This window comes from Phacochoerus africanus, chromosome 14, assembly GCF_016906955.1.
Source record: "Phacochoerus africanus isolate WHEZ1 chromosome 14, ROS_Pafr_v1, whole genome shotgun sequence".
Taxonomy (NCBI): domain Eukaryota; kingdom Metazoa; phylum Chordata; class Mammalia; order Artiodactyla; family Suidae; genus Phacochoerus; species Phacochoerus africanus.
The window spans coordinates 3,267,876-3,293,998 of record NC_062557.1 but is presented as its reverse complement, the minus strand read 5'-3'; the positions used below and the strand labels follow the sequence as shown (position 1 = coordinate 3,293,998).

At 57.6% G+C, this 26,123-nt stretch overlaps 1 protein-coding gene across 6 annotated transcripts in view; it reads right to left on the bottom strand.

Annotated features, from left to right (window-relative positions):
• Window positions 1-2,196: 2,196 nt before the first annotated feature.
• The window catches only part of USP36 (ubiquitin specific peptidase 36), a 37,068-nt gene continuing 13,141 nt past the window's right edge, over window positions 2,197-26,123 (bottom strand). For 5 of the 6 annotated variants that reach the window (XM_047756719.1, XM_047756717.1, XM_047756715.1 and 2 more), the window contains 15 exons: window positions 23,690-23,757; window positions 23,314-23,384; window positions 22,665-22,747; window positions 21,272-21,383; window positions 17,084-17,224; window positions 16,152-16,252; window positions 14,471-14,609; window positions 11,057-11,719; window positions 10,389-10,519; window positions 8,064-8,663; window positions 7,512-7,711; window positions 4,614-4,715; window positions 3,814-3,929; window positions 3,319-3,470; window positions 2,197-2,920 (listed from right to left, as the gene is read on the bottom strand). In XM_047756719.1, the coding sequence (XP_047612675.1) occupies window positions 3,339-3,470; window positions 3,814-3,929; window positions 4,614-4,715; window positions 7,512-7,711; window positions 8,064-8,663; window positions 10,389-10,519; window positions 11,057-11,719; window positions 14,471-14,609; window positions 16,152-16,252; window positions 17,084-17,224; window positions 21,272-21,383; window positions 22,665-22,747; window positions 23,314-23,384; window positions 23,690-23,757 (2,659 nt within the window). In that variant the 3' untranslated portion in view covers window positions 2,197-2,920; window positions 3,319-3,338. Of the gene's footprint in view, window positions 2,943-3,318; window positions 3,471-3,813; window positions 3,930-4,613; window positions 4,716-7,511; window positions 7,712-8,063; window positions 8,664-10,388; window positions 10,520-11,056; window positions 11,720-14,470; window positions 14,610-16,151; window positions 16,253-17,083; window positions 17,225-21,271; window positions 21,384-22,664; window positions 22,748-23,313; window positions 23,385-23,689; window positions 23,758-26,123 lie in introns of all 6 variants that reach the window. The other variant, XM_047756716.1, reaches the window with a different exon arrangement.

Sequence of the window (26,123 nt, the reverse complement as noted above, 5' to 3'; positions counted from 1 at the left end):
GACCCTCCTGCTGAGCACAGACGGCCCACCTGACGGGACCGGCACTGTCCGCGTGAGCCCAGATTGCGCTCCTGCACCGACACTGGTGCAGCCCACACGGGAGGCGAGGCTTCCGCACCACGGCCTCCCGGACCCAAACCGAGGCCCGGGTCGCCCCTGCCGGCCGTGAGGAAAAGTCACTTTAGTAACACCTCTGATTTCTCCCTCATCTTTCCCTGCAGAAATCCACACATCACTCAGTTCAAAAAACTGTCAAACGACAAACCCCAGTGGAATGATGTAGTTTCCAGGTTTCGATTTAGTGCTCGTGGAAAATCAGCGACGAAGCTCAGGGAGCCACTTCTAAGGATTCTGTCCTCTTAAAATTCAAATAAATGTATGCATCTAAACATTCAAACAAACCTCCTGACTCCCCTTTATCTGTAACGAAGATCTGCTCCCGGCTTTCCGCACAGGCAGCTGAAAGCGCCCGACACCCCTTCGTGGACGGGTGACCAGAAGGTGACCAAGGCTGAGTTCGCAGATGGAACCGAGGCAGCAGCTTGGGGTGACCCTTTCAAAGTCAAAGGGAAAAAACAAAGACAGGCAGGACTCACAAAAACTCGTTATTTTATTGCACCGAGAGATCTTGGCGACGGGGGCCCCTCGGTCCCTGGAGCAGGGCAGCAGGTGCCAGGACACAGGCTCTACGCACGCGACCGGGACCCCGGCTGCGAGGCAGGGAGTGAGAGGGCTGGGGACCCCCGGGAGGTGCCCCCAAACACAAAGTTAAATTAAACCCGTATTCTAGGTCAGCCACGTGGTGCTGTTATAGAGGCTCTGATGACGTCTATAGGGACACCTAGGATGTGGGGGCTGGTTTTCTGGGCCTGTCCTTTCCCTCCCAGTTTGGCCAAGGAGTCCTGGTGGGAGGGGAGGCCTGGCCTCTTCCTACCAGTGACGAAGGGCACAGACGCGGGCTGGCACACGTCACTGCCCAGGAGACTACAGGTATGCGGTCCTCCGAGACGGTCTCGTGATCACGCGGTGGGGAAAGGAAGAGAGGGGAAATTCGGTGGCAGCAAACACCTGAAGTTTCCTTTTTTCAACTAGAGAAATGTGACAAAAACACGGCCGGGGAAATGGTGTCTACTGGAATGAATGCCAACATCTCAGGAGGGAAAAAAACCTCGCCCGCAGAGGCACCTGCCTTCCCTCTCAAGACAAGTGACAAAGCCACTGAGCAGTGGGGTGGGCCCCTCATCTATGAACAAGGTGTGGCTGACACGCAGGAATCAGTCCTCTGGGAAAAGGCTCCTGGACCAGCCCAGGCAGGGCTCAGTTTCCCTCCACAGGGACCAGAACAGCCTCAGCTCAGGGCGCTGGAATTATTCTCTACAGCTTTTTAAAGGGAAATACAAAAACAGGAAGAAAAACCAAAAATGACCCACATGAAAAAATTAACGTATCTCCTCGCACAAAAAGCATGTAACGAAAAGCAGCCTTCGGAGTTCCCGTCGTGGCTCCGTGGAAGCGAATCTGACTCGTATCTACGAGGATGCGGGTTCGATCCCTGGCCTAGCTCAGTGGGTTGGGGATCCGGCATCGCCGAGAGCTGTGGCGCAGGTCACGGACAAGGCTCGGATCCTGAGTTGCTGTGGCTGTGGGGTAGGCTGGTGGCTGCACCTCTGATTCGACCCCTAGCCTGGGAACCTCCATGTGCCTAACTAAACAAACAAAGAACAAAAAGTGTGTGACCCTTTTTCGATACCACTAGGATCCCTCCAGGCGCAGGACGAGCTGCAGAGCAAAGGGCAAAGCTCCGTGAGGAAGAAAGCGGGGGCAGACAGGGCATCGGGCCTCAGGCCGGGGACGCCACTGGAAGGACAGGAGCCGGTCAGACCCAGGGCGATCTCCCCGCCTGCCGGTCCCCAGAGGACAGGAAGCGCGGGCTGTGCCAAGGGTGGTCTGCAGACCGCCTCTGTACCCCCACCACTGGGACGCCCGGCCTCCTTCTGGACAGTATCGCCCTCACTGAGGACTCCCCTCTCTCTGTCGAAGGACAAGTTCGCAGGCGCAGCCTGGGCAAGAAGAAAGTGACCGGGATCTTGCTGAGTTTTACAATCCTCTCAATTCAAAGCACTCACGAAACGGAGCCAACGGAGCCAGTACGTGCACATTAGAGGAAGGAAACACATTGCCAACGGAAGCCACAGGCCTGGTCAAAATAGATGTTTTATATCAGGTAGTAAAATAAAAGGAGGCGTCTACCCCAAGGCCACCGCCTCAATACGGACCCACGGGCCCCTGCAGCTGCAAGGGGGGCCCAGCAGAGCCGGCGCGGACTGACGAGCGGCCTGGAAAGCGGCGGGGCCCGTGTCACTTCAGCCCCCGCCCCGCCACAGCCACCTGCCTGGCACACAGTCCAGGGTTACTTAATGGGGGGGGGGGGTGCCCCGACTCCACACAGGGAGAGGCAGCTGGGTGGGGCCCGGGGGGGACAGGTAAGGCATATGGAGCCCCCGCCTGAGGAAGCAGGAGGCGCAGGACAGACGGCAGCAGCTGCCGCCAGGAGTAGGGGATGGGTGGCCACCAAGAAGAGCAAATGACGGCACGCTGTCACCTCCGGTGCTCAGGACACACCGGGCAGGCGGGGCCACTGCCTTCCCACCCCCCACGCCCCTGACCAGACGCCGCTGGCCAGCAGCCCATCCCGGGCTCCCCGTCACCACGCGGCCCCTGCTCCCCCTGTCATCGTGCGGTTTTGTCACAGTGCGTGTCGTGTCACCAGAGGTCCTGATCCACAGCAGTCCGGGCCTCTGCAGGCCGCCCCCACAGCAGGCCCTGGTGCAGGGCTGGAGCCGGCCGGGCCGGAGTCCATAGCCAGCAGCTCTGCAGTCCAGACGGACGGTCCCAGGAAGGGACGCTGCGTCCCTGCAGGCTGTGGGCAGAGAGCGTGGTTCCTGATGAGACAAACGAGACCCTGGGATCCCGCTGCCCAAGTGCACGTCCAACACGGGCGACGACAGGGGACGCCAGGTGGAGCCTGGAAACATGGCCTGGTCCGCCTCTGCCAGGGACCCGTGTGTGCATGCCACACCACACACGCCCCAGACACCCTCCCATGCCATGCCGCACCTCCCCCGTGACACATGCACCCCCCCCACAGCCCATGTCCCTTCCACATACCACCCCACGAGACACAGGCACCCTCCCACGCCATGCCACACACAGCCCAGGCCACACATGCCCCCCGTAACACACACATGCACACACACAGCCCACACCCCTTCCACACTCACACACCACCCGAGCCCACAGCGCATGCCCCAAACTCACCTATCTCGACAGCAGCGAATTCAGCGGCGATGGCTGAGGCTGGCAGCCTTGGCTGGGTGAGTCACGGACCAAAAGTTCCGTCTACTCTGAAGTTTCTGGAAGGCGTTGAAGTTTCTTTTCTTTTCTCTCTTGAATTTTTTCACTTTCTTTTCCTACGTCAAGAATCGCAGGTGTCATAACTCCCTGAAAGCGCTCCCCCAACGTGGGCTGCTCTTTTCCAGGTGTCTGCTATGTGCCAGCCATGTGCAACCTACACCTGCAGGCTCACCCTCCCACGGCCCCATTTCACTGACGGAGGAGCAAGGGTGACAGGAGGACAGATGTCCTGCCTGTGGCCCACGGCACCCGAGCCCGGCCGCCTGCCTCCAGCCGCCCCCTTGGCCGCTTTGCAAAACTGCTGCCACTTCAAATGGCCCCCAAATTCCCATCCTCCTGGCGCCTCCGGAGCAGAGCGCTCCCCCGACCCTGCCCCCGCCAGGCGCCGCCACATGTCACCTTGCCCCGGTCGAACGCTTCATCCCAGTCATCGACGACCGTGGCCGCGCGGGCCAGCCTGCTGTCCCGAACGGCGTCCCGACTGACAGCGGACACCTCGCCGTCCCACGTCAAAACTGCAAACCAGACACGGCCACGTCGGGACCCGGGTGGGTCCCCGCGGCCCCGCGGCTGCCCTTCCAGAACCAAGCTGCACAAACTAGGCTGCTCTATTCTGACCATTCCACGTGTGTTGACGGCCTCCTCTTGGCGAAACGGACCCGTAGAGAAGGCCCGGGGGAGGGTCAGCGCGGTCTCCGGTGGGCGACCGTCCGGATCCCGTCACTTAAACGCAGACACCGCTAACTCTCCGAACCACCTACCTACAACGTGGAGCTCTTTTTAAAGCCACGCCCTCACTGAGAAACAAAGCTCTCGTGCTTTCCCTCCGAGTCTGAATTAGAGAAGAAATACGTCTGAATAGGAACTCAGAGCACGAGCGCTGGACGAGCTGTTCCATCTACGTCCCCCCCTCCCACCCCGACTCAGGGCCTCTGAGGCCCACCCACCCGCACCCCCCCTCTCTCCTCTGCTCTGGCCCCCAGGACAAGCTTTTCTGGACCCCTCCCTGGACAAAACCCGCCTTCGGGGTCCTGACCTTTGTGTAGTGGCTGTGGGGGTCGGAGGGTACGAGGGGCCCTCGCACTCCTCTCCCCATCTTTAGAGCCGAGAGACCCCTGAGCACAAGCCTGAAGCCGCAGGTCCATTCCCAGCGTCTCCACCTCCTAAATAAGCCAGAAGTCCGGGCCTAAAACCAGTACCTCTCCTCCCGTAAGCTTTATCTGATGAGTATTTCAGCAATTCCTGGACCACATCAGATTCCCTCTCTCCGTCCCAAGATACAAGAGGAGTCTGTCCCAGCCCTGTAATCAGAGGAACATTTATATAAGCCTAAAATAAATCACCATAACAGAAAAGAATACATAAAAAAAAACGAACGCACAGGTATATACAACTGAGTCCCTTTGCTGTACAGCAGAAATGAACACAACACTGTAAATTGACTATACTTCAGTTTAAACAATGAAATAACCAGGAGTTCCCGTCGTGGCGCAGTGGTTAACGAATCCGACTAGGAACCATGAGGTTGCGGGTTCGGTCCCTGCCCTTGCTCAGTGGGTTAAGGATCCGGCGTTGCCGTGAGCTGTGGTGTGGGTTGCAGACGCGGCTCGGATCCCGAGTTGCTGTGGCTCTGGCATAGGCTGGTGGCTACAGCTCCAATTAGACCCCTAGCCTGGGAACCTCCATACGCCGTGGGAGCGGCTCAAAAAAAGGCAAAGAGACAAAAAATAAAAAATAAGTAAAAAATAAAAAATGAGATAACCATAAAAAATAAATAAAATAGGAGTTCTTGTCATGGCTCAGTGGTTAACGAATCCAACTAGGAACCATGAGGTTGCAGGTTCAATCCCTGGCCTCACTCAGTGGGTTAAGGATCCAGTGTTGCCGTGAGCTGTGGTGTAGGTTTCAGACACGCCTCAGATCCTGCATTGCTGTGGCTGCGGTGTAGGCCGGCAGCTGTAACTCCGATTTGACCCCTAACCTGGGAACCTTCAAATGCCACAGGTGCGGCCCTAGAAAAAAAAGACAAAAATAAATAAATAGACAAGTAAAGAAACCACCAAGGAAGCAGTCACACGCCTTATGTTTACAACAGAAGCACAAATCTCGCTAATGATAAATTCTTTAAGGGATGTGAAAAGCAAGCTCTTCTGCCTGTGGCAAGGAAGCTAATGACTATTCTTTATCAAGAAAATAGGCTATTAGTCCAAATCAACTCTGAGAAAGATGATGGAATTCCCTCCAGTGGTTAAGAATCCGACTGCAGGGAGTTCCCATTGAGGCTCAGGCGTTAAGAACCTGACTAGCATCCAGAAGGATGTGGGTTCGATCCCTGGCATTGCTCAGTAGGTTAAGGATCCAGTGTTGCCAGGAGCTATGGTGAAGGTCACAGACGCAGTTCAGATCTGGCTTTGCTGTGGCTGTGGTGTAGGCTGGCGGCCACAGCTCCATTTAGACCCCTTGCCCAGAACTTCCACATGCCACAGGTGTGGTTGTTAGAGGAAGAAAAAAAAAAAAAAAAGATAATCCGACTGCAGTGGCTCCGGAGGTGTGGGTTCGATACCCGGCCCAGCACAGTGGGTTAAAGGATGCGGCATTGCTACAGCTGTGGCTTGGATTCAATGCTGGGCCTGGGAATTTCCATACCCTACAGGTATGGCCGTGAAATAAGAAAAAAAAGAAAACCCAAACCCAAACAGAAAAGCTACAGGCAGCAGGGAGCCCTGGCTCTGACGGAGGAAGGGAGAGAAGGAGCCCCACACGGCGGCCCCTTACCAGCAGGGCATGGACTCGGAATGGCCAGGGCAGCAAGGCCCCCAACCCCGCCCACTGCAGCTTCAGGGCAGCCCGACTCCCAGGTCCATCCCGGGAGAGCCTGGCCACTCAGGACACCTGCAGACAGCACTGCCTGCCCCTCTCCCAGTGGCCAATCTGGCAATGACCTGGTGCCCGCCCCTCGGGTTCAGGGCCCTGAGCAGGACAGTGCTCGCCCGCCCGCAGCCTGCCCCCGCTGCCTTCTCCAGCTGCTCCTTAGCTCGGCTCAGGCCTGGTGGTCACCCAAAGCCACCTGCAACCCTCTTGGCCATGAATGCCCACCCCCATTTGGGGACTGTGAGCAGACTGTTGGGTGTCCCTGCAGCCCCAGCACCTGTCCACCGGCACCTGTGGCTTTGCACTGGGGGAGGGGGGTGGCCTCAGCCCCGCGGCCCCGCAGCATCTCCCGCTTGGCCAACATGCTCACAAAGCGACCCCCTGGTCTGATGACCACTCCGTCTGACCTTTTGTCCAGTGACACCCTGGCCGCCTGACATGGTTATTCCTCAGTGTCCAGCACCCAGGGCTTTGCAACATAAGTAATAAAGTCCTACGTTAGTTCACGAATTTGTTTCTCAAGAGTTTAATAAAACATAAGCCAATCCCAGCACAGTGGGTTAAAGGATGTGGCATTGCTACAGCTGTGGCTTGGATTCAATCCTGGGCCTGGGAATTTCCATACCCTGGAAGCACTAAGACAGCTGGATCCCCACACGGCAGAGCCACCCAGGACCTGGGGGCCCTTCCTGAGGAGCTGACCTCCCTACCTGGGTCCAACAGACATGGCCCGTCGGGGCACCTGGTCAGCCCAGGCAGCCAGGAAGGCAGGAGAGATGACAGAACATGAACAAGTCGCCTGGGGGGGCTCGGCCTGGGCAGGGCCACAGCACACGGAGCCCAGCAGCAGGAGGCCAATGAGCCTCAGAAAAGCCCAGTGCAAGGAGAGGCAGAGGGAGGCTGGCTTCCGAACCCAATGCTCCGAGTCCACGTGGCACAGAAAAACTCCAGGCTGTGTGGCCCAAGAGTCATTTAAGTGGCAAGGTTTAGGTGGAACAGCCCTGCGTCAGGACCTGTAGAGCTGCCGGGCACACCCCCGGTCCGCTGGGCACTTTCAGCTGAACAACCTGCCAGGGGAGGAGACTGTGGCCCAACTGGGCAGACAGCTGCACGTGGGCAGAGGTAGGCGCTCCCCTGCAGGCCCTCCCACTGCACTGCACCTGCCTCTAGGCACCCGGCAGGCCCCAGCCCTGCTCCCCGACCCCCCGCTTCCACCCAGTGCACACCTGTGGGCTCCCCGGGGCCCTGGCCGTTCATAGCCGGCAGGAGCAGGCTCCCAGGGACGGCAGTGCCCCTGCCCCTCTGGCCCGTGGACTGGTTCTCGTCTGTGTGCTGCTGGGACTCCTCCTTCCTTTTTTTCTTCTTCTTTTTCCTGGGTGATGCCGCCATGGTCGCTGGCGGGACCGCGTCCAAGAGAGAGCAGTTCCTAGAGGTCAGGGCCAACCGTCAGCTCCGAGCACACCGAGACCCGCACCCTGAAAACCTGGACGGCGTGTGCCCCGGCGCTGCAGAAGAGCCCGAGGGACACACCCAAACAGGACCAGGACCGAGTGGGTGAGCCGTGCCAGGCCACTGTCCAGAGAGGTGCTCGTGTGTTCTCAACCCTGAGCCTGGCCTGTCCCACGTGACCTCTCGGCACGGCCAGGGCTGGCGGGTCTGGACCCGTCCCCATCCCCCTGGGACACCTGATGACATGGTCACGTCCCAGAGGTCCGAGCAGCGCCCAGTGGGCAGGGACAGAGAGTGGCCAGTGGAGGGGCAGGCCTCCTCGCGCTTACCCGTGCCGAGGCGGGTCCCTGGCCAAGGCTTCTCTGCCAAGGCCCTCGGCTCCCTTCCGCCTCCTCTTCCTGCTATTCACTTGGTGGCTGTCGCTCACACATCCCCCGGGCCAACCGCTGCTCCCCAGGCGCCAGCGCTTTCCTTGCTGCTGTCCGCCCTCTTCCTCCGATGGGTCCGCTGGCGGCTCCGGCCGGCCCTCCTTCCTGCGCTTGGGACTCCACGGCTGTCCCTGCAGCAGCCCCTCCTGCAGGGCCGGGGAGGAGGCGGCCACGTCCCCCGTGTGCTTCCTCTTCCTCCTTCGCCGCTTCCCGGGTGGGGCCGCCGCGGCCGTGCAGGCCTCGCAGCCCTGGTCCCCGGTCTCGGCCATGCAGGGCTTCCGCTTCTTCTTACAGGGGCTCTGGGGGGGCTCGCTGGCCTCTGGCGGCTGGTGGGGAGGGGCCTGGAAGCCCCCATTGACCTGAGGCAGGGGCGCAGAGGCGGACAAGCAGTTCTGTGGGTCTGATGTCCTGAGAGGCTGGGGGCTGCTGGGCAGTGACGGGGGCCGGGGGCCGAGGGGGGGCTTCAGATGGCTGGATGGTCTGGGAGCAGGTGAAACGGCCCTGTGGGGACAGTCAGGCAGTGAGGACAGGCTGGGCCCTCCCGCAGCCCCTTCCATTTCAGGTGAGGACTTTAAATGGTCCTCCCCGTGAACCTGAGAGACCCATTACTGCGTCCAAGTCAGAAAACAAGGCGTTCCTGCCGTGGCTCCGGGGTTAATGAATACAACTAGGAACCATGAGGTGGCGGGTTTGATCCCTGGCCTCGCTCATTGGGTTAAGGATCGGCATTGCCATGAGCTGTGGTGTAGGTCGCAGATGCAGCTCCGATCCTGCGTTGCTGGGGCTGTGGTGTAGGCCGGTGGCTACAGCTCCGATTAGACCCCTAGCCTGGGAACCTCCATATGCCAGGGGTGCAGCCCTGAAAAGCAAAAAAAAAAAAAAAAAAAAGAAAGAAAAAAAAAAGAAAACAAGCCAATGACGAAATTCAAATGTTAAGATCAAAGTTAACAAGAACTGCCACATATCTCTCAGTCCCTTGTCCTCAGGCAGCTCCGAGCACCTCTGCAAAGCCCAGCACTGACAGCTGGCAATAAAAACGCATTGAGAGAGGCAAGTTCTGCTGGGCCCTGACGGTGCAGCCTCCACAAGTCTCCAGGGGATGGAGCCCAGGCAGTGAGCCTGGCCAGGACGGCCAAGCCCACACACCCTCTGCTAGGACTCTCCTAGGACCTTCTCCCGAAATGGGGTTCAGGAAAATCGGGAAGGTAGACTTCCCTCCCAGGTTACACAGCGCGAGGAGTGAGGAGCCAGGCCAGAGGCCCAGCGCTCGCTCCTGGCCGCCCTGTGACCGTGGAAAGGCCAACTTTCCACTCAGAGCCGTGACTTTCTCATCTGCCAAGGAGTGACCACAACGCCCATGTCCAAGGGCTGCGGAACTGGACAGGACTGCTGCAGCCGCATCGAAACCGGGACAGACTCTGACGGCACATCCCAACCGCGCCACTACGTCACATTACCCTGCATTTTCTAGAATCAATAAAACACTAGAGGAGTTCCCGTTGTGGCTCAGTGGTTAACGAATCCGACTGGGAACCATGAGGTCTCTGGTTCAATCCCTGGCCTCGCTCAGTGGGTTAAGGATCTGGCACTGCTGTGGCTGTGGTGGAGGCCGGCGGCTACAGCTCCGATTCAACCCCTAGCCTGGGAACCTCCATATGCCGCGAGTGCGGCTCTAAAAAGACAAAAAGGTACACACACACAAAAAAAACAACCCACTAGAGATAGAGACTCTGTGTCAAAGAAATGACAGCCAAAAAACCCTCTCCTCTTTCTTCCCCGTCCCTAGCTGCCACAGGCCTTGCCAGCCTCAGCCCCCAGCCCTCGCCTCTTGGTGGTTCTGGGCTTTCTGCCTGGGCACACCGAGGGACACGGCACCCTGCAGGCCAGGCGGCGACAGCCCAAACCTCCGGAGGGGTGTCTACCCAGAAGCGGGAGAAACCCCCACGGAACCAGCCGGGGGTGCTCTGAGGGCCAGGGAGATAGACCCCACCCGACCCAGACGGGGCGGACCCCCTCCTTCTCTCCCTGTCATGGGGCCAGGGGGACACCGGCAGACCAGATCACAGCCCACCTGTCACCACAGGCACGTGGCAGATGAACGGAAGATGAAGACAAACGAACAAAGCCAGGACTGCCGAGGCCGAGCTGCCTCTGACCCGCCGAAGCCCCTGGAGCAGGACAGAGGAGGGGCAGGCAGAGCTGCGCGCGGTCCAGCCGCCCGCTCACCTGATTGTGCTGCGAGGCCAGGTGGAGGCGGCCGCGGGGTGAGCGGGTTTCCGGGGGTGGGTGAGGTCGGAGGACGGAGAGAGGGGAGGTGGACGGAGGTCACTGCCGGCTGCCCTCCGCAGGGTGCTGGCCTGCAGTTATTGACATAAATAAAAGCTTGGTGGTCTAAAAAAGGTTGCCGTGAGAGAAGAGGGAAAACGAAAATAACATAACGTAACATAAAAAACAAAAGAGCCCAGAAAGGATGAGGACAGAAGGAGAACAGACAGGGGAGTGAGGGCGGGAGAACGGCGGGAGAAGAATCAGAAGTGGTTTTGGTTAGAAACAAAAAGGAGAAAAAGAAGGAAGTTTGAACAAAAACCTCAGCACCGCGATTCCACCCAGAGCTCGAGCTGTGCACAGAGGTGCAGCCAGCCCGGACCCCGTGCGTCCCTGCCAGGCGCCCGTCCCTGCCGCCTTAGGACACCCACCCACCGACGGCGGACCTGTGCGGCCCCGGCCCCATCAGAGGACGAGCCTCCGCATCCCGCCCTCGCCGGGCAGCCCCTGCAGCTCGGCCCCTCGGGTGGCCAGACGCCTCCACGCCACTGTCGCACCCCCAAACTAACGTCAACCCCCCTCCCGCACCCCCGGTGACACACGTGCAGGCCCGGCCTCCCCATACCCACCTTCTTGGCGGAAAGGGCCAGCTTTTTGGCCGGTGGAGGAGACATGGTGTTGGCGGGCTCGGGCGCAGCGCCGCTCAGGATGGGGCACTTGGCCTTGGCCAGCCTGGCATCCTCTTGGGCTGGCAGCCCCCTGGAGGGAGTTCCCTGAGACTCGCAGAGGTGGGTGCTTCCGCCCTGGGGGGCCTGGGGGTTCCTGGCAGGGCCACTGCCAGCTGAGCGCTCAGGGCTGGAGCCGCCGGATCCCCTCCTCTCAGCAGCAGAGCCCCCGTCGCCCGCCTGGGGCCCAAGCCCGTTGGCGGCCCCGGGGGCCAGGGGCCGGGGCGAGGGGGAGAGGCTGGCCTTGCCGCCCCAGGGGCCCGGCCCTCGGCCCTCACCCCTGCTGCCTCCAGGCTCGCCAGCCCCTCGGGGCCCCTGAGAGGGTCTGGGTGGCGGGGAGAGGGGCAGTGGGGGGGCTGGTTTCTTGACTTTCTTTCCAGGCTCCTCCAGAAGGGTGGGCGCGTGGGTGGGCGTTTTGGAGAGTTTGGGGGAGGGGGACCCCACAGGTGGCTTTGGGGACACGTATCCATTCTGAGGCTTCAGGCCCGACACGGAACCATTCCTGGCAATGGGCACCCCAAGCTCTTCGGGGGTCTGTGGCTTCTTCATCATCGAAGGGTCTGGTCTCTGAAGAGAAGCAAAGCAGAGGACGCATTCAGAACCGGAGGGAGCCTGGCCGGCAGGGCGCCGGGGGACAGGTCCAGACCAATCACTTACACGACACACCGCACAGACACCGTCACTTCTTTTCGGCAAGTCTCGAGTTGGGGACATACGGGTGTGTATCTTTACAATCACCTTTACTACGAAAGCAGGTCGTTCCCATCAGGATTTGAGAAACAGAAAGAAGTATAAAAGCGAAAGGAAAACGGGTCAAGTTCCGCGACCTAAACACGGCCACGGGTTAGGGTGCTGGTGTTTTCTCCTTTTGGTCTTTGCTTCGGACACGGGTGCCTGGGGCCCCCAGGCCCAGCACAGGCTGCCAGCATCCCGTGCCACCCCCTCCACCGAAGTCCCTGATGTCTGAACAGCAGCCACCTCACTGTGTGCAGTTCATCAGCCAGACGGGCTCCAGGCACCCTTGAGATTAGCGACGCGATGCCAGGGGGCCCTCCTTCTCTCACCACAGCCGCGTCTAAGCCACTCACTCAAATGCTCCCCGAGGCCTGCGGCGGTGCCGGTCGCCAGGACCGCGCCCCCACGCAGGCCCAGGTCCTGAGCCCCGGAACTGCCGAGCGAACAAACAGAAGCCTGAACTTTCTTCCATACTTAGAATTCCACGCTAATTTTTTAGAAATGAAACAAAGCTGTTAAGACTTTCATAAATTAGGAGGCATGTTGCCAAAGTCCATTTACTGGCCTCTTCCAGCAGGAGGTTTCTTCCAAAACATTTGCTGATTTGATGCCGTTCGGAATCATGTAAATGGCCACATCCTTTGCACACAAAAAACAGTGACTCGACGTCATAAAAGCATTTCTTTTTATTTTTCAATTTTATTTTTTGTCTTTTTAGGGCCACACCCACGGAAGTTCCCAGGCTAGGGGTCGAATCAGAGCTGTAGCTGCCAGCCGACACCACAGCCACAGCAACGCTGGGATCCGAGCTGTGTCTGCAACCTACACCACAGCTCAAGGCAATGCTGCATCCTTCACCCACTGAGCGAGGCCAGGGATCGAACATGCGTCCTCGTGGGTACTAGTTGAGTTCTTTACGGCTGAGCCACGACGGGAACTCCCATTTAAGTCTTTCCTCATTAACATTCCTACTAAGGGACACATCTTTCTATTCCATCACAAAACCTGTTCACTTGTTGAGCATTTAAGTACAGGGAACTGATGCAACGTTATTTAAAGTAAAGTGAGGCGATCCCGTTGTGGCTCAGTGGTTAACAAACCCGACACGCATCCATGAGGACACGGGTTCGATGCCTGGCCTCATTCAGTGGGTTAAGGATCCAGCGTTGCCCTGAGCTGTGGTGTAGGTCGCAGACGCGGCTCGGATCCCGCACTGCTGTGGCTGTGGGGTAGGCCGGCAGCTGTAACTCCGATCTGACCCCTAATCTGGGAACCTCCATATGCCTCGGGTGTGGCCCTGAAAAGCAAAAGACAAAAAAACAAAACAAAACAAAACGTAAAATGACTTTTGTGCAACCGCGGCGTATTCGGAATGTTACTTTCCTAACAACCACACCCAGGGTCAGTGCGGCGGCCTTGCGGGTGGTCTGACCCGGGGGCGTCCCTGGCCTCGCTCGCCCTCAGGCACCCCCACGTCCCCGCTGTTGCTCTGAGCTGCCCCGCGGCTCAGGCCTCCCCGGTGTGGCCACAGGCACGATCACCTGGGCAACTGGGTCATGGCTTGTTGCTGCGAGCCAGCTCCAACGCTTCTCTGGCTTCTATTTTCTTGAACGGTGGAAGAAAACAGACTTCCCTAAGGGACTAAAACCCCTGCGGAGGGTGAAGGGCCCGGCAGCCCACGTGTGGACTTGCTCTTTGAGGAAAAGGACCACGGAGGCGGGAGAGGGAGGGGCCGATCTATTTGTGAATCATGAATTATTCTGCAATAAGGAAACCGCGATGACACTGTTACTAAAACTTCGTTAACTTTTTTTCAAAATTTCAAATGCACACAAAAATAACTCCCAGGGTACTTCCTGACTGCGAACGCTTTAGCGCGTCTTACCGCGTTCTCGCCTCTCCCTCCGCACACGTACGTATGACGCCCGCGTCCGTGTATCTTTCCTCACAGTCTGAGTAAACTCTAGACAGGACAGCCTTCCACCTCTATATACGCCCACGTGTATCCCCCAAAACAAGGGATGTTCTCTTAACGTAACCACGGCATGATGACCAAAATCTAGAAATTAACGTCAGTACAAACTACTAAAATGTGAAGATAAAAATACTTTTTCCTAGATGCTAGGAGTGCCCTGGTGGCCTGGCGGTTAGCACTTGGTGCTTTCGCTGCTGTGGCCAGCCTTCAGTGCCCACTCTGGGAGCTGAACTCACACACCAAGGAGGAGCACACGGCGGCTAAAAAATACACACACTCTCTCCCCCTCGGGATGCTTGTGGTCAAAGCCTGGCCGGGGGCACCTGTCCCTGCTTCTGCGTGGCAGCTGGTCTCAGATGGCAACACACCGGGAGCTACGGTCCAGATGTGCCGAGGCGGGCTTTCTCACCCCTGACCCCTCCTGCTCCTCATCCGTGGAGGCTGGCGACCCCTTCAGGGAGAAGGCAGCACAGACCAGGACGGCGGTCTGCACGCCTCTGCCCCTGGGCCGCTCGCCCCAGCGTGAAGAGGGCGGGGGGCGCCTCGATCCCCCGAGAGGCTTGGGCAGGAGGATCCGCAATGTCTACGGGATGCTCCCAGACACGTACCTTTCCAGCTGGTGGGGAGGATGTGGGCCCGTTGCTGACACTCTTTTTGACGTGGTCCAGAGCCGCCCCAGGGCAGCCAGGAAGGGACGAGGCCGTCCTGGAGATGGAGCCCTGCGGACTCTTCTTAGAGCCTGGAATTCTGTGGAAGAAACAGAACACGTCAGGGGCTGTCTTGCTAAAGCTGCAGGGGCATTTCCAAAACTGAGTGGGAGAAGGAGCCGGAATTCCGAAGTCAAGCTTACAAGCCCATTAAAAAAAAAAAAAAAAAAAAAAGGCCTGGCAAAGGCAAAAGAACTAAAAGCCAAAAGGAACTGTGACTGTCCCCTCGGGCTCCTCCGAAGCCACGTCTTGCCCTTACACCGTGGAAATGTCCCACACAGCCCTGGATTCTGCTCAAAACAGCAGAGAGCAAATTACAGTCAGAGTTCTTCCGAGATGAGAATCTCGGTTTATCAGAAAGCCAAAGAGACCCCTTGAACGAGTCATCTGAATTCAGCCGAACGTCGATGAAGCAGCAAAACTGCTCTAGTTCGGGAGTTCCTGTCGTGGCGCAGTGGTTAACGAATCCGACTAGGAACCATGAGGTTGCGGGTTCAGTCCCTGCCCTTGCTCAGTGGGTTAAGGATCTGGCATTGCCGTGAGCTGTGGTGTAGGTTGCAGACACGGCTCGGATCCCCTGTTGCTGTGGCTCTGGCGTAGGCTGGTGGCTACGGCTCCGATTGGACCTCTAGCCTGGGAACCTCCATATGCCGCGGGAGAGACCCAAGAAATAGCAAAAAGACAAAAAAAAAATTGCTCTAGTTCGCATGTCCTCATCCTCCAGGTCAGTGATAAGAAAAGGCACCTCAGGAGCTCCCGTCGTGGCGCAGTGGAAACGAATCCGACCGGGAACCATGAGGTTGCGGGTTCGATCCCTGGCCTCACTGTGAGCTGTAGTATAGGTCACAGATCCCGCACTGCTGTGGCTGTGGTGTAGGCTGGCAGCTGCAGCTCCAATTTGACCCCTAGCCTGGGAACCTCCATATGCCGTGGGTGTGACCCTAAAAAAAAAAAAAAAAAGGTATCTTCTGGGAGTTCCCACTGTGTTAAGAGTCCAACTGCAGCAGCTTGGGTCACTACAGAGGTGTGGGTTTGAGCCCTGGCCCAACGCAGTGGATTAAAGCTGTGGTGCAAGTTGCAGCTGTGGCTGGGATTCAATCCTTGGGGCCTAGGAACTTCCATATGCCGTCGGTGCAGCCATTTAAAAAAACAAAAAGAACAGAAAAGGCACCTTCTGGAGGCCTCCACCCTCTGGCTACACAGCCTCTGCCTTCCGACAGGCCACTTCGCTGCCCACATGACCGCTCCCCCCACCGAGGAAGGCACGCAGGCAAGCCAAGAGCCAGACGGTCTCGTCTCACTTGGGGCAACAACAGAATACCAGGCCAGCTTGCCATCTGCGTTCCGAGCCGTCTCAACGGGGCCCACGGATGGACTCCTGCTCTGACCTTCCCAGAGGCCCTGACTTGGCCTCGGCGGCCAGGCAGACATGGTTGAAAACGCCCTTCCCCACGGCCACGCTCCACGACACAGGGCTGGGGACACGGGGCTGGCAGGCTGCTCAAGAGCCCGCTCCCGGGGGCTCCCTATCACTGCCGCGTGGGAAGGGCCCAGAGGCGCGAGCTGGGGGCGAGCCTGTTACCGCAGGTAGAAGAGCACGTAGGCCTGCTGGTTCAGAACCACCTTGATGTTGCTGGCGTGGACCAAGGAGTCGTTCATCTGGTACCACTGTCCGCTGCTGGCCTGAAGCACAGGGTGTAGACGAAAACAAAACAAAACAATCAACGCTCACGAGCCTTCCTTTTAAAAAGAGAAGAAAGAGGAGTTCCCGCCGTGGCGCAGTGGTTAACGAAGCCCACTGGGAACCATGAGGTTGCGGGTTCGATCCCTGGCCTCGCTCAGGGGTTAAGGATCCGGTGTTGCCATGAGCTGTGGTATAAGTCGCAGACGCGGCTCGGATCCTGCGTTGCTGTGGCTCTGGCGTAGGCCTGCAGCTACAGCTCCAACTGGACCCCTAGCCTGGGAACCTCCATAAGCCACGGGAACGGCCCTAGAAAAGGCAAAAAGACAAAAAAAAGAGAGAGAAGAAAGAAATCTCTCAGTTGCCACATATACCCAAGTGCTGACTAGCCAGCAATGATTGCATGCTAAAACGTCACATATGTGTCCAACTCTGAACGTGCCCCCAAGTGTCCTGGAGTCCCCCCTCTTCCCTGGCACCCCAAAAGATGCACGCTTTCCCTCTGGAAGGCTATCTGGGCAGGAGGTCTGGTGGGCACAGCACCCCCCCACCCCAATTCCTGGCCTTCCTGAGACCTCTCCAGGGATCTAAGGACGGGGCCCTGGGAGCAGCCCCCTCCAGGGTCTCATCGCAGGAGCAGGAGGGGAACAGTTCCAAAGACATGCCTGCGCCCCACGAAGCAGCACAACCGCAGAACATGGCCGCTTTCCAGGGAACAAACGTTCCGCAGAGGCCACAGCCGCACGTGCGCACGTGGGCGCTGGACCCGTCCCCCAGAGGCAGCAGGCATTCGGCCAGCTAAGGGGCCGGACACGGATGCAGGAGCCACGGACCTTCACGTAGCAGTAATAGTGGCCGGCGTGGCAGCTGTAGCCCGAGTGGACCAGGACGGCGTAGAGCCCGTACAGGACGGGCTCGCCGTTACTCTGGGACATGTAGGGACGGATGTTCAGGAACTCCGGATAGCCGACCTCCTGTGTGAAAACCAGGGAACAGGCGATTACGATCCATCACTGAGCCCGAGGGCCACGCCAAAGGCACGGTCAGCCGGTCTTCACCAGCACGGGCAAGGGGCCCAGGGCAAAGCTGAGGCTGGGAGCCTTCTAGTCAATGAGTGAAAAAGAAGCAGAGGCGTTCCCGCTGTGACTCAGTGGCAACCCACCCCGACTAGTACCTATGAGGATGTGGGTTCAATCCCTGGCCTCACTCAGTGGGTTAAGAATCCAGCGTGGCCGTGAGCTGTGGTGCACGTCGCAAACTCAGCTCGGATCCCTCGGTGCTGTGGCTGTGGCTTAGGGTGGCAGCTGCAGCTCTGATTCGACCCCTAGCCTGGGAATTTCCACATGCCACGGGGGTGGCCCCAAAAAAGAGACAAGAAAAAGAAGCAGCGAAGGGATCCCTCACAACGTAGTGAGTTAAGGACCCGGCGTTGTCACTGCTGTGGCTCTGGTTACAGCTGCAGCAGGGTTCAATCCCTGGCCCAGGAACTTCCGCAGGCCACGATGGCGCAGCTTAAAAAAAGAAAAGAAAAGAAAAGGCAGCGGAGAGGTGTTTGTCTTTTCACTGCCCTGTCGGGGGACTTGGTGCACTCCCGTCTCTGCTGTGCATTCAAGCTACTAGCTCTCTCACCACCTGGGTCCCATGTGTGAAATGAGGCTTGTCCAGTCTCTCCCCTGCCACCAGGCGGGTAACAGTGGAGGAGGAGGACAGGGGACAGGGCTGGGATTGGGCTGGTCAGGAAAAAAGGTGCTGACTCCACACAGTGAAACCGTAGGTTAAAATTTTAACCTGGTGGATCGGGACAAAGGCCATGCCAAAGTTAATTTCAGAAATCAACCATCTTGCAAAAGAAAATATTATCGAGCGTGCTCTTTTAACCACAGGGATATAACACACGCGCACTTCTGCCTGTCCACACACCGACTTCTAAAAACCAAAGCGTAATTCACACAGAGTGCAAAGCACAGCTCTGAGCACAGGTGAGGGAGTGCTGACCAGTGGCTGCTGGCAGTAACCCGCCCTCCGATCAAGGGACAGATGCTGACCCTGAGAGGCCCTCCCCTCCGCGTAAGCACCACCGTCAAGTCCCCTGGCCAGCGGTCACTTTCGCCTGTTCCTGGGCTTCCTGTCGTGTGGTACTTATCTTCTTTTGATCAACAGAGTGTCATGATATTCGCCTGCAAATTTTTTTGTCTTCTATTGGCAATCTCGGTCTCAAGAGCCACTGTGCTCAACAGGCTCAGGAGCCCCCGTCTCATCCTGTGAGACACGGGGCTGAAACCAAACAGACCGGTGTCTCTCAAACTGCGTTCTAATGGAAGGCTGGCTCCAGGAGACGTCACGGTGAAACGCGAGCTTCTCAGGGCAGCAGCATGGTGACCTGTCACCAGTGATGAACTCCCACTGGTGTCCCAGCACCTCACACGGTATGGTGCAATGTGAGGAATGAATGATTCCCACAACACCTAAGTTGAGAAAATTCTTCACACAAATTCCCCTTTGAGATTCAAAATGCAAGGCAGCTTAATAAAGGCTCTGAGAAGGTCCGCAAGTAAAAAGAATTACTGGGAGTTCCTGTTGTGGCTCAGCAGGTTAAGAACCTGACACAGTCTCCATGAGGATGAAGATTTGATCCCCGGCCTCACTCAGTGGAAAAGGATCTGGCGTTGCCACAAGCTGTGGCATAGGTCTCAGATTCAGCTTGAATCCAGCATTGCGGTGTAGGCCTGCAACTGTAGCTCCAATCTGACCCCTGGCCTGGGAACATCCACATGTCTCAGGTGAGGCCTTAAAATGAAACAAAAAAAAAAAAAGAGAACTATTTAGGAGCTCCCTAATGGCTTAGTGGTTAAGGATCCAGCATTGTCACTGCTGTGGCACATGCTTGATCCCAGAACTTTCCCATGCTCCAAAAACCAAAACAAAGCTATGTAACTTCAGCTTGGTGTTTCCCAGCTCAGTGCGATACAGCACACCTTCTTTCCAAGTACCACACTGCAGTCTGCAGACACCAGTTTGGGAAGTGCCAACCCAAGCAAGGTCCCTGCCACTGACAACTGAGAGATTAACAGGCTCTTAGGAAGCAAAGCATCTTCTATTAAATTGCCATGTGGGGAGTTCCTGTTGTGGCTCAGTGGTTAACAAATCCGACTAGGAACCATGAGGTTGCGGGTTCGATCCCTGGCCTTGCTCAGTGGGTTAAGGATCTGGCGTTGCCGTGAGCTGTAGTGTAGGTCACAGATGCGGCTCAGATCTCGCGTGGCTGTGGCTCTAGTGGAGGCCGGCGGCTAGAGCTCTGATTCGACCCCTAGCCTGGGAACCTCCATATGCCACAGGAGCAGCTCAAGAAAAGGCAAAAAGACAAAAAAACATAAAAAATAAAAAACGGCCAGTTCTTATTGTGGCACAATGGGATCGGCAACATCTCTGCAGCGCCAGGACGCAAGTCTGATCCCCAACCCAGCACAGTGGGTTAAAGGATGCGGCGCTGTGGCAGATGCAGTCTAAGCTGCAGCTGTGCCTCTGATCTGATCCCTGGCCAGGAACTTCCACATGCTGTGGAGTGGCCAAAAAAAAAGAAAAACAACTTGGGCTGCAGGAAGTTCTCTCATAGGGCAGCAGGTTAAGGATTTGGTGTTGCCACGGTTGTGGCACTGCCACAACTACATTGTGCGTTTGATACCTGGCCCAGGAACTTCCACAGGGCACAAGTATGACCAAAAAATAATTAAAAAAAATTTTTTTAATTGAATTATAGGGAGTTCCCTGGCAGCTAGTGGGTTGAGGATCCAGCATTGTTACTGCTGTGGCTCAGGTTCAATCCCTGGCCCAGGAATTTCTGCATGTCACAGGTGCAGCCAAATAAATTAAACTACAGTTGATTTTTTTTTTTTGGCCTTTCTAGGGCTGCTCCCACAGCATATGGAGCCGCATCTTTGACCTACACCACAGCTTACGGCAACGCCGGATCCTTAACCCAATGAGCAAGGCCAGGGATTGAACCTGGAACCTCATGGTTCCTGGTCGGATTCGTTAACCACTGAGCCACGACGGGAACTCCTATAGTTGATTTTCAATGTTGTGCTAGTTTCGAGCGTACAGCAAAGTGATTAAGTTACATATATATTTGTTTTCAGATTCTTTTCCATTATAGGTTACTATGGGATACTGAGCATGGTTCCCTGTGCTGTATAGCAGCTCCTTGCTCCTCATCTACATACAGTAGTTTGCTAACCCCAAGTCTCGAACTTCTCTCTCTGCTCCCCTTTGGTAATCATACATTCGTTCTCTATGTCTGTGAGTCTACTCTGTTCTTTAAATAAGTTCATTTGGGAGTTCCTCTCATGGCTCAGTGGTAACGAACAAGTTCAATCCCTGGCCTTGCTCAGTGGTTAAGGATCCGGCGTTGCCGTGAGCTGTGGTGTGGGTCGCAGACACGGCTCGGATCTGGTGTTGCTGTGGCTGTGGGGTAGGCCGGCAGCTACAGCTCCGATTGGACGCCTGGCCTGGAAATCTCCATATGGCGCAGGTGCCGCCCAGAAAAGACAAAAAAAAAAAAAGATAACTAAGTTCATCTGTAACTATTTAGAGTCCACAAATAAGTGCCATCTTGACACCTGCCTTTGTCTGACTTACTCAGAATGACCGTCTCTAGGTCTATCCGAGTTGCTACAAATGGCGTTAATTCATTCCCTCGCAGAGCTAAGCAGCAGCCCACTGTGGGTGGACACACACCGCGTCCGCCTTCTCCGTTCCTCTGTCATGGGCATTCAGGTGGCTCCCGCGTCCTGACTTCTGTAAACAGTGCTGCTGTGAACACTGGGGTGCATGGATCTGCTTTTAACGAGTTTTCTCCAGACACATGCCCAGGAGTAGGGCTGCTGGATCGCACAGCAGCTCTGTTTCAGGTTTTCCAGGACCCTCCCTTCTGCTCTCCATCGTAGCCGCACCACGCCACTGGCCTCTATCTTAACCAAGCGGCTCCCAGGCAGCCTGGCGCACACGCGGCTGCCAGCGCTCACCTTGGTGATCTTGCCCCCGCTGAAGTTGGCAAAGCGCTTGAGCGAGAGCGTCAGGACGTTGGAGGTCCTGTGGATGGTGAAGCGCTTGCTGGCTGGAACCTTCTTCTTGCACCTGCGAGGAAGGGGAACAGGGCAGCTGTCAGCTGAGGCTCTCACGTGTGTTGTCCCCATGCTGGGTTAACGTCACAACATCAGGAACAACCGCTCTTTAATAAGGGATCCTTTTTTTTTTTCCCCCTTTCTTTTTTGGTCTTATTTTAGGGCCGCACCTGCAGCATATGGAGGTTCTCAGGCTAGGGGTCCAATCAGAGCTGTAGCTACCGGCCTACGCCAGAGCCACAGCCATGCCAGATCTGAGCTACGTCTGCGACCTACACCCCAACTCATGGCAACGCCAGATCCTTAACCCACTGAGCGAGGCCAGGGACTGAACCCGCAACCTCATGGTTCCTAGTCAGATTTGCCTCCGCTGTGCCACAACGGGGACTCCAGGGGTCTTCTCAAATGAACTGTGCACCCTTTGCAGCCGTAACAAGGCAATTGACACCACCTCGGGGAAGGAAGGCTGTGCCAGGGCAACAAGCACTAGAGAAAGGTGGAGATTCGAAAGCAAAAATGAAGCGCTTTCCCCCCGGGGGGCAGAAGGAGATGAGCAGATGAGGAACTTTGGGCTAAAGCAGGAAAAGCAAATTCAGGCAGATGGGACTGAGCGATAAACAGGCCGGCAGGAAATCACTGAAAGCAGAGCCAGGAGACAAGGAAATGAAAGGGGAGACGATCCAGGCAAAGGTGAAAAGCTTCTAGAGCGACGGGAGGCGAGCTGAGGGCATAAAAAGCAAGCTTTACGCACAGCATCCTAAACCTGAAGAGCACAGTGGAGGAAACCGTCTCTAGCCCGCGCCGCTTTTCAGCGCCACGGATATAAAGTGAAACGCCCACACACTGAGACCGCGCAGCCCTCAAAGGCAGGTCAGGGTCACGTCCGCTGAGACGGAAAAACTCCCGATGACAGCCCCAGGCGAACAGAGATGCCGTGGAGTGCGCTCACGCAGGAGCGGACGCCACACCCAGGCGGCCCCTGGCGCGCCTCGGTTTCCTCCTCCCGTGCAACGGGGTGAACACAGTCCCTGCTTCACACGCGAGGGCACGAGAGGCACAGAACACGGGGACCAGCGCGGAGCAAGCGCCGTGCGGCATCTGCCAGGACAGCCGCGGCTAGAGCCCTTCATTGTTGTGTTGAGGGCTCTAGTTTTAAGCCACATTGACGCCCTTTAAGAAGGGGGACAGTGGTCACCCCCAAGGGCCAGAGGGAGGGAGGGGACGCCAGGTTAGGTGACATATTCTATCGTTCGGGACGGCTCAATCTTCTTGCCACGAGCAAGATGAAACTTACTTTGCGCACATGTAGGCGTTCTCGCCACTCAGGACATCTGGTTTCACGAACAGCTCCAGAGCACGCACGATGTTCGCAGCTTGCTGCGACAGAAGGACAGAAACAGGGAATACACAGCAGAAGAAAAGGGCTGACTCCAGAAATGCCACATGGAAGGCCTTTTTCAGGCTGAGGCAGCAAATCCCAGCACTGCTGGCCGCCACCTTCCGGGAGTCAGAACATCGCAGGGGGATGGGAGCTGGGCCGTCACCCTGCTCTGCGGATGAGGCTGAGCCCGGCGGGGTCTCAAGGCCACAGCAGGTCAGGTCCCAGCTAAGCGTCCGGCTCAGAGCGCGCTGAGACGGGAGCGCCGGGCCCGGACACGCGGCATCACCGGAGAGCTGCCCTAGCTCGCTCAGGCTCCTTCTCAAACCCTGCACTCAGAGCTGTTCCTGGTCACACCTCAGAGCACAAAGCTGCGCTTTTCCCTCTTTTAAAAAAAGGAACACGCAGAGGGAAGAGGCTGGAAGGAAATATGCAACATGACGGCTACGTTGAGGCAGCAGGACTCTGAGGCTCCTTCCTGACCTTCTGGATAACACGCTTTATCGGGTCCTGCCCTCTCCCTCCCTGTCCCAGTGCAATGGGAAGAGCAGGGCGGGGTCTGTACCCGGATCTCCAGGGCCACGTCCAAGTAGGGGTCGTAGGTGTCCGAGACGCTCTTGCACACGGAGCACTTCACTGCGGGGGAACAAGGCGGCGGTGGGCGGGTGCAGAGGGGCCCTCCAGCCCTACCCCGGGGATGGAGAGAGCTCAAGAAGGGAGGAGGGAAGACCCCTCACTGCCTGGACGGGGACCTTCCCGGCCTGGCCAGCAGCTTTGCTCGGGGAACCCCTCCCGGGAACGAGACCCCCAGCAAAGCAGCGGGAAGGGCTGCAGCACGCAGACCAGGCTGCAGGCCTCCGGGGCCCGGCGGGTCGGGCTGGGCATTTCCGGTTAATACTCGAGTCCCCGGCCAGAAGGGGCAGAGAAGGTCCCCCACTTACCCCGCGATCTGAGATAGCCTCCAAAGATCTGATGGACCAAAGTTGTGGCCTGCGTCTGACGATCCAACCTGGAGAAAGCCCGCAACCCGTCAGGAGGAGGGCAGGCCGCCAGCACCCTGCCAGCCCCCATCTTGTCACCTGCTCAGTGTGAGGCTGGGCAAGGCGGCCACACCACCGAGTCCCACCCGCTCAGCGGCAGCTCCAGCCACAGGTCTCCCGTGGTGCTCTCACCCACGTGGCCCGCTCCCCAGAGGCCGCCTTGGGCCTTTGACACCCTCCTGCCCCCGCGGGAGACAGCCTCACCTCTGACAGCACAGAAAGGACCTGTGTGTCACCTCGTCTCAACGAACAGATGCCCCCCGACAAGCCCCTCGTCCTGCCAGCACCCCGCTCCTTCCGGAGGGTGCACGTACACGCTGTCCGTCTGGGGCGAGGGTGCGGAGGGCGAGCAGGAACAGCCCCACCCTTGAACTCTCTCAGCAAGACAGCCTGGGGTCAGGCAGACCTGGATTCAATCCCCCAGCCCCAGAGCCACTAAAGAGTCCTACTGCGCCTGCAGCTGCGGCTACTCATGCGAGGAAGATTCTGGAAACAACGCTCTACATCTAGCCTCTGCTCCTGGTTTCGTTTGCAATGCACTGAACCTGGCTCAGACCCACTCCTCTGAGACTGTCCAAAGCCTCGGGACACAAAGGCAGCTGACCGCCTGGTCTCTCAGCTGGCACACCACTGCACACTCGCCCGACGAGCACCTCCTCCACCCGCCCGTCCGCTCTCTGTCTCCTGCCCCTGAGCCCCACCCGCCTCCTCAGTCACCAGGGGTGCAGGGCAGGAGACCAAAGGGGAAAACGAGGGTCCTGAACAAGAAATGTAAAAACAGCGAGGCCAGGAACCCCTCGTGCCCCTGCAGGAAAAGCCGCCGCATCAGCCTGTGCTCCACTGTGCGGCCTGAAGGGGGCGCCCGAGGCAAGAGCGAGCTGACCTCCAGATCCCCGGGTAAAGGAAAGCCAGGCGCTGCCAGTAAAAACCGGTGAGGGGCAGCCCCTGGGAGCAGCAGGAAGCCAGAGAGGCTGAACAGAGACCCAAAAAAATCGGTCAGAGAGGTCGACGCCCACTGGGAACAGGAGGCCTTAAACCCAAGAGAAAGTGACCAACAGGAGAGAAAAGTCCCTGAACTCAGAACTGAACTTGGAGGTGCCCACGGGAGGGGCTCGGGAAGCGGGGAGAGCATGGGGACTGCGGGGAGGGGTCGGCTGGGACCCCAGACCCCCACACCAGGCCCCTGTAAACAGAAACCATCAAACGCGCAAACCAGGAACCAAAAAACATTCCCAGGCATTAAGACAAAGCAACGCCAGCGCGCTCCCTGGGGCAGAGGCCCTTCCCAGCAGCGCAAAGGCGGACCGCTTTCCCAGGCGGTGGTGGTGCCCCTGCACAGCCACAAAGGAGACAGCCCACCTGGGGGGTGGCGCCCCGATTCACCAGGTCTAGGTTACTCCACAGACAGGTCTTTACACCGCAACACCTAGAACAGGGCTGATCCAGAAGCGATGGTGCTGAAGGCAGACACGTAGGGACCTTTTCCTGTCCACGCGTCCAGGGTCCGTCAGCCTCCAGCTCCCACTGGTCCAGTCCCTGCTATCTGGGAAAACTGGCCATGACGCTCAGCTCCAGAACATGGCTGTGAAACTGCCAGACTCCAAAGAAAATAAAGACCAAACGACTTGGAGAGTGGGACCAGCCTTAGGCTTCCAGACCCTGCATCTCAGCCCGGGTTGCCTGGGGTCCCCGCATATGCACGTATTCACATTTATTTATTTTTGTCTTTTGGGGGCTATGCCCATGGCATATGGAAGTTCCCAGGACAGGGGTTGAAATCAGAGCTGTGGCCACCGGTCGCTGCCACACCAAATCTGAGCCCCGTCTGAGACCTACACCACGGCTCACAGCAACGCCAGATCCTTAACCCCACTGAGTGAGGCCAGGGATCGAACCCATGTCCTCATGGATATGAGTCGGGTTCCTTTTCACTGAGCCACAACAGGAATTCCCTGTTTATTTATTTTTATTTGGGGCTGCACCCGTGGTATATAGAGGTTCCTGGGCCAGGCATCCAACAGGGCCACAGCAGTGACAATGCCAAACCCCTAACCCCTAGGCGACCAGGGAACTCCTTAACTGGGAGTTGAGACTGAAGCGGCAAAGGTGGGGACGAATGTGGGAGGAGGATATCAAGTCTGATGTGCTCCTCACGCACTAGGACTTGGGCAGGAGGGAGGAGAGGGCGGTGGAGGACACATTAACAGCCGGCAACCAAAGTCCCCAAAAGAGGAGCAGGGCACCAGGGGACAGGGCCGAGCTGTCACTGGAACAAAGACACAGGTCTTCCTGAGTTCCAAAAGAAAGTTTAAAGATGAACAAGCAGAAAGACACC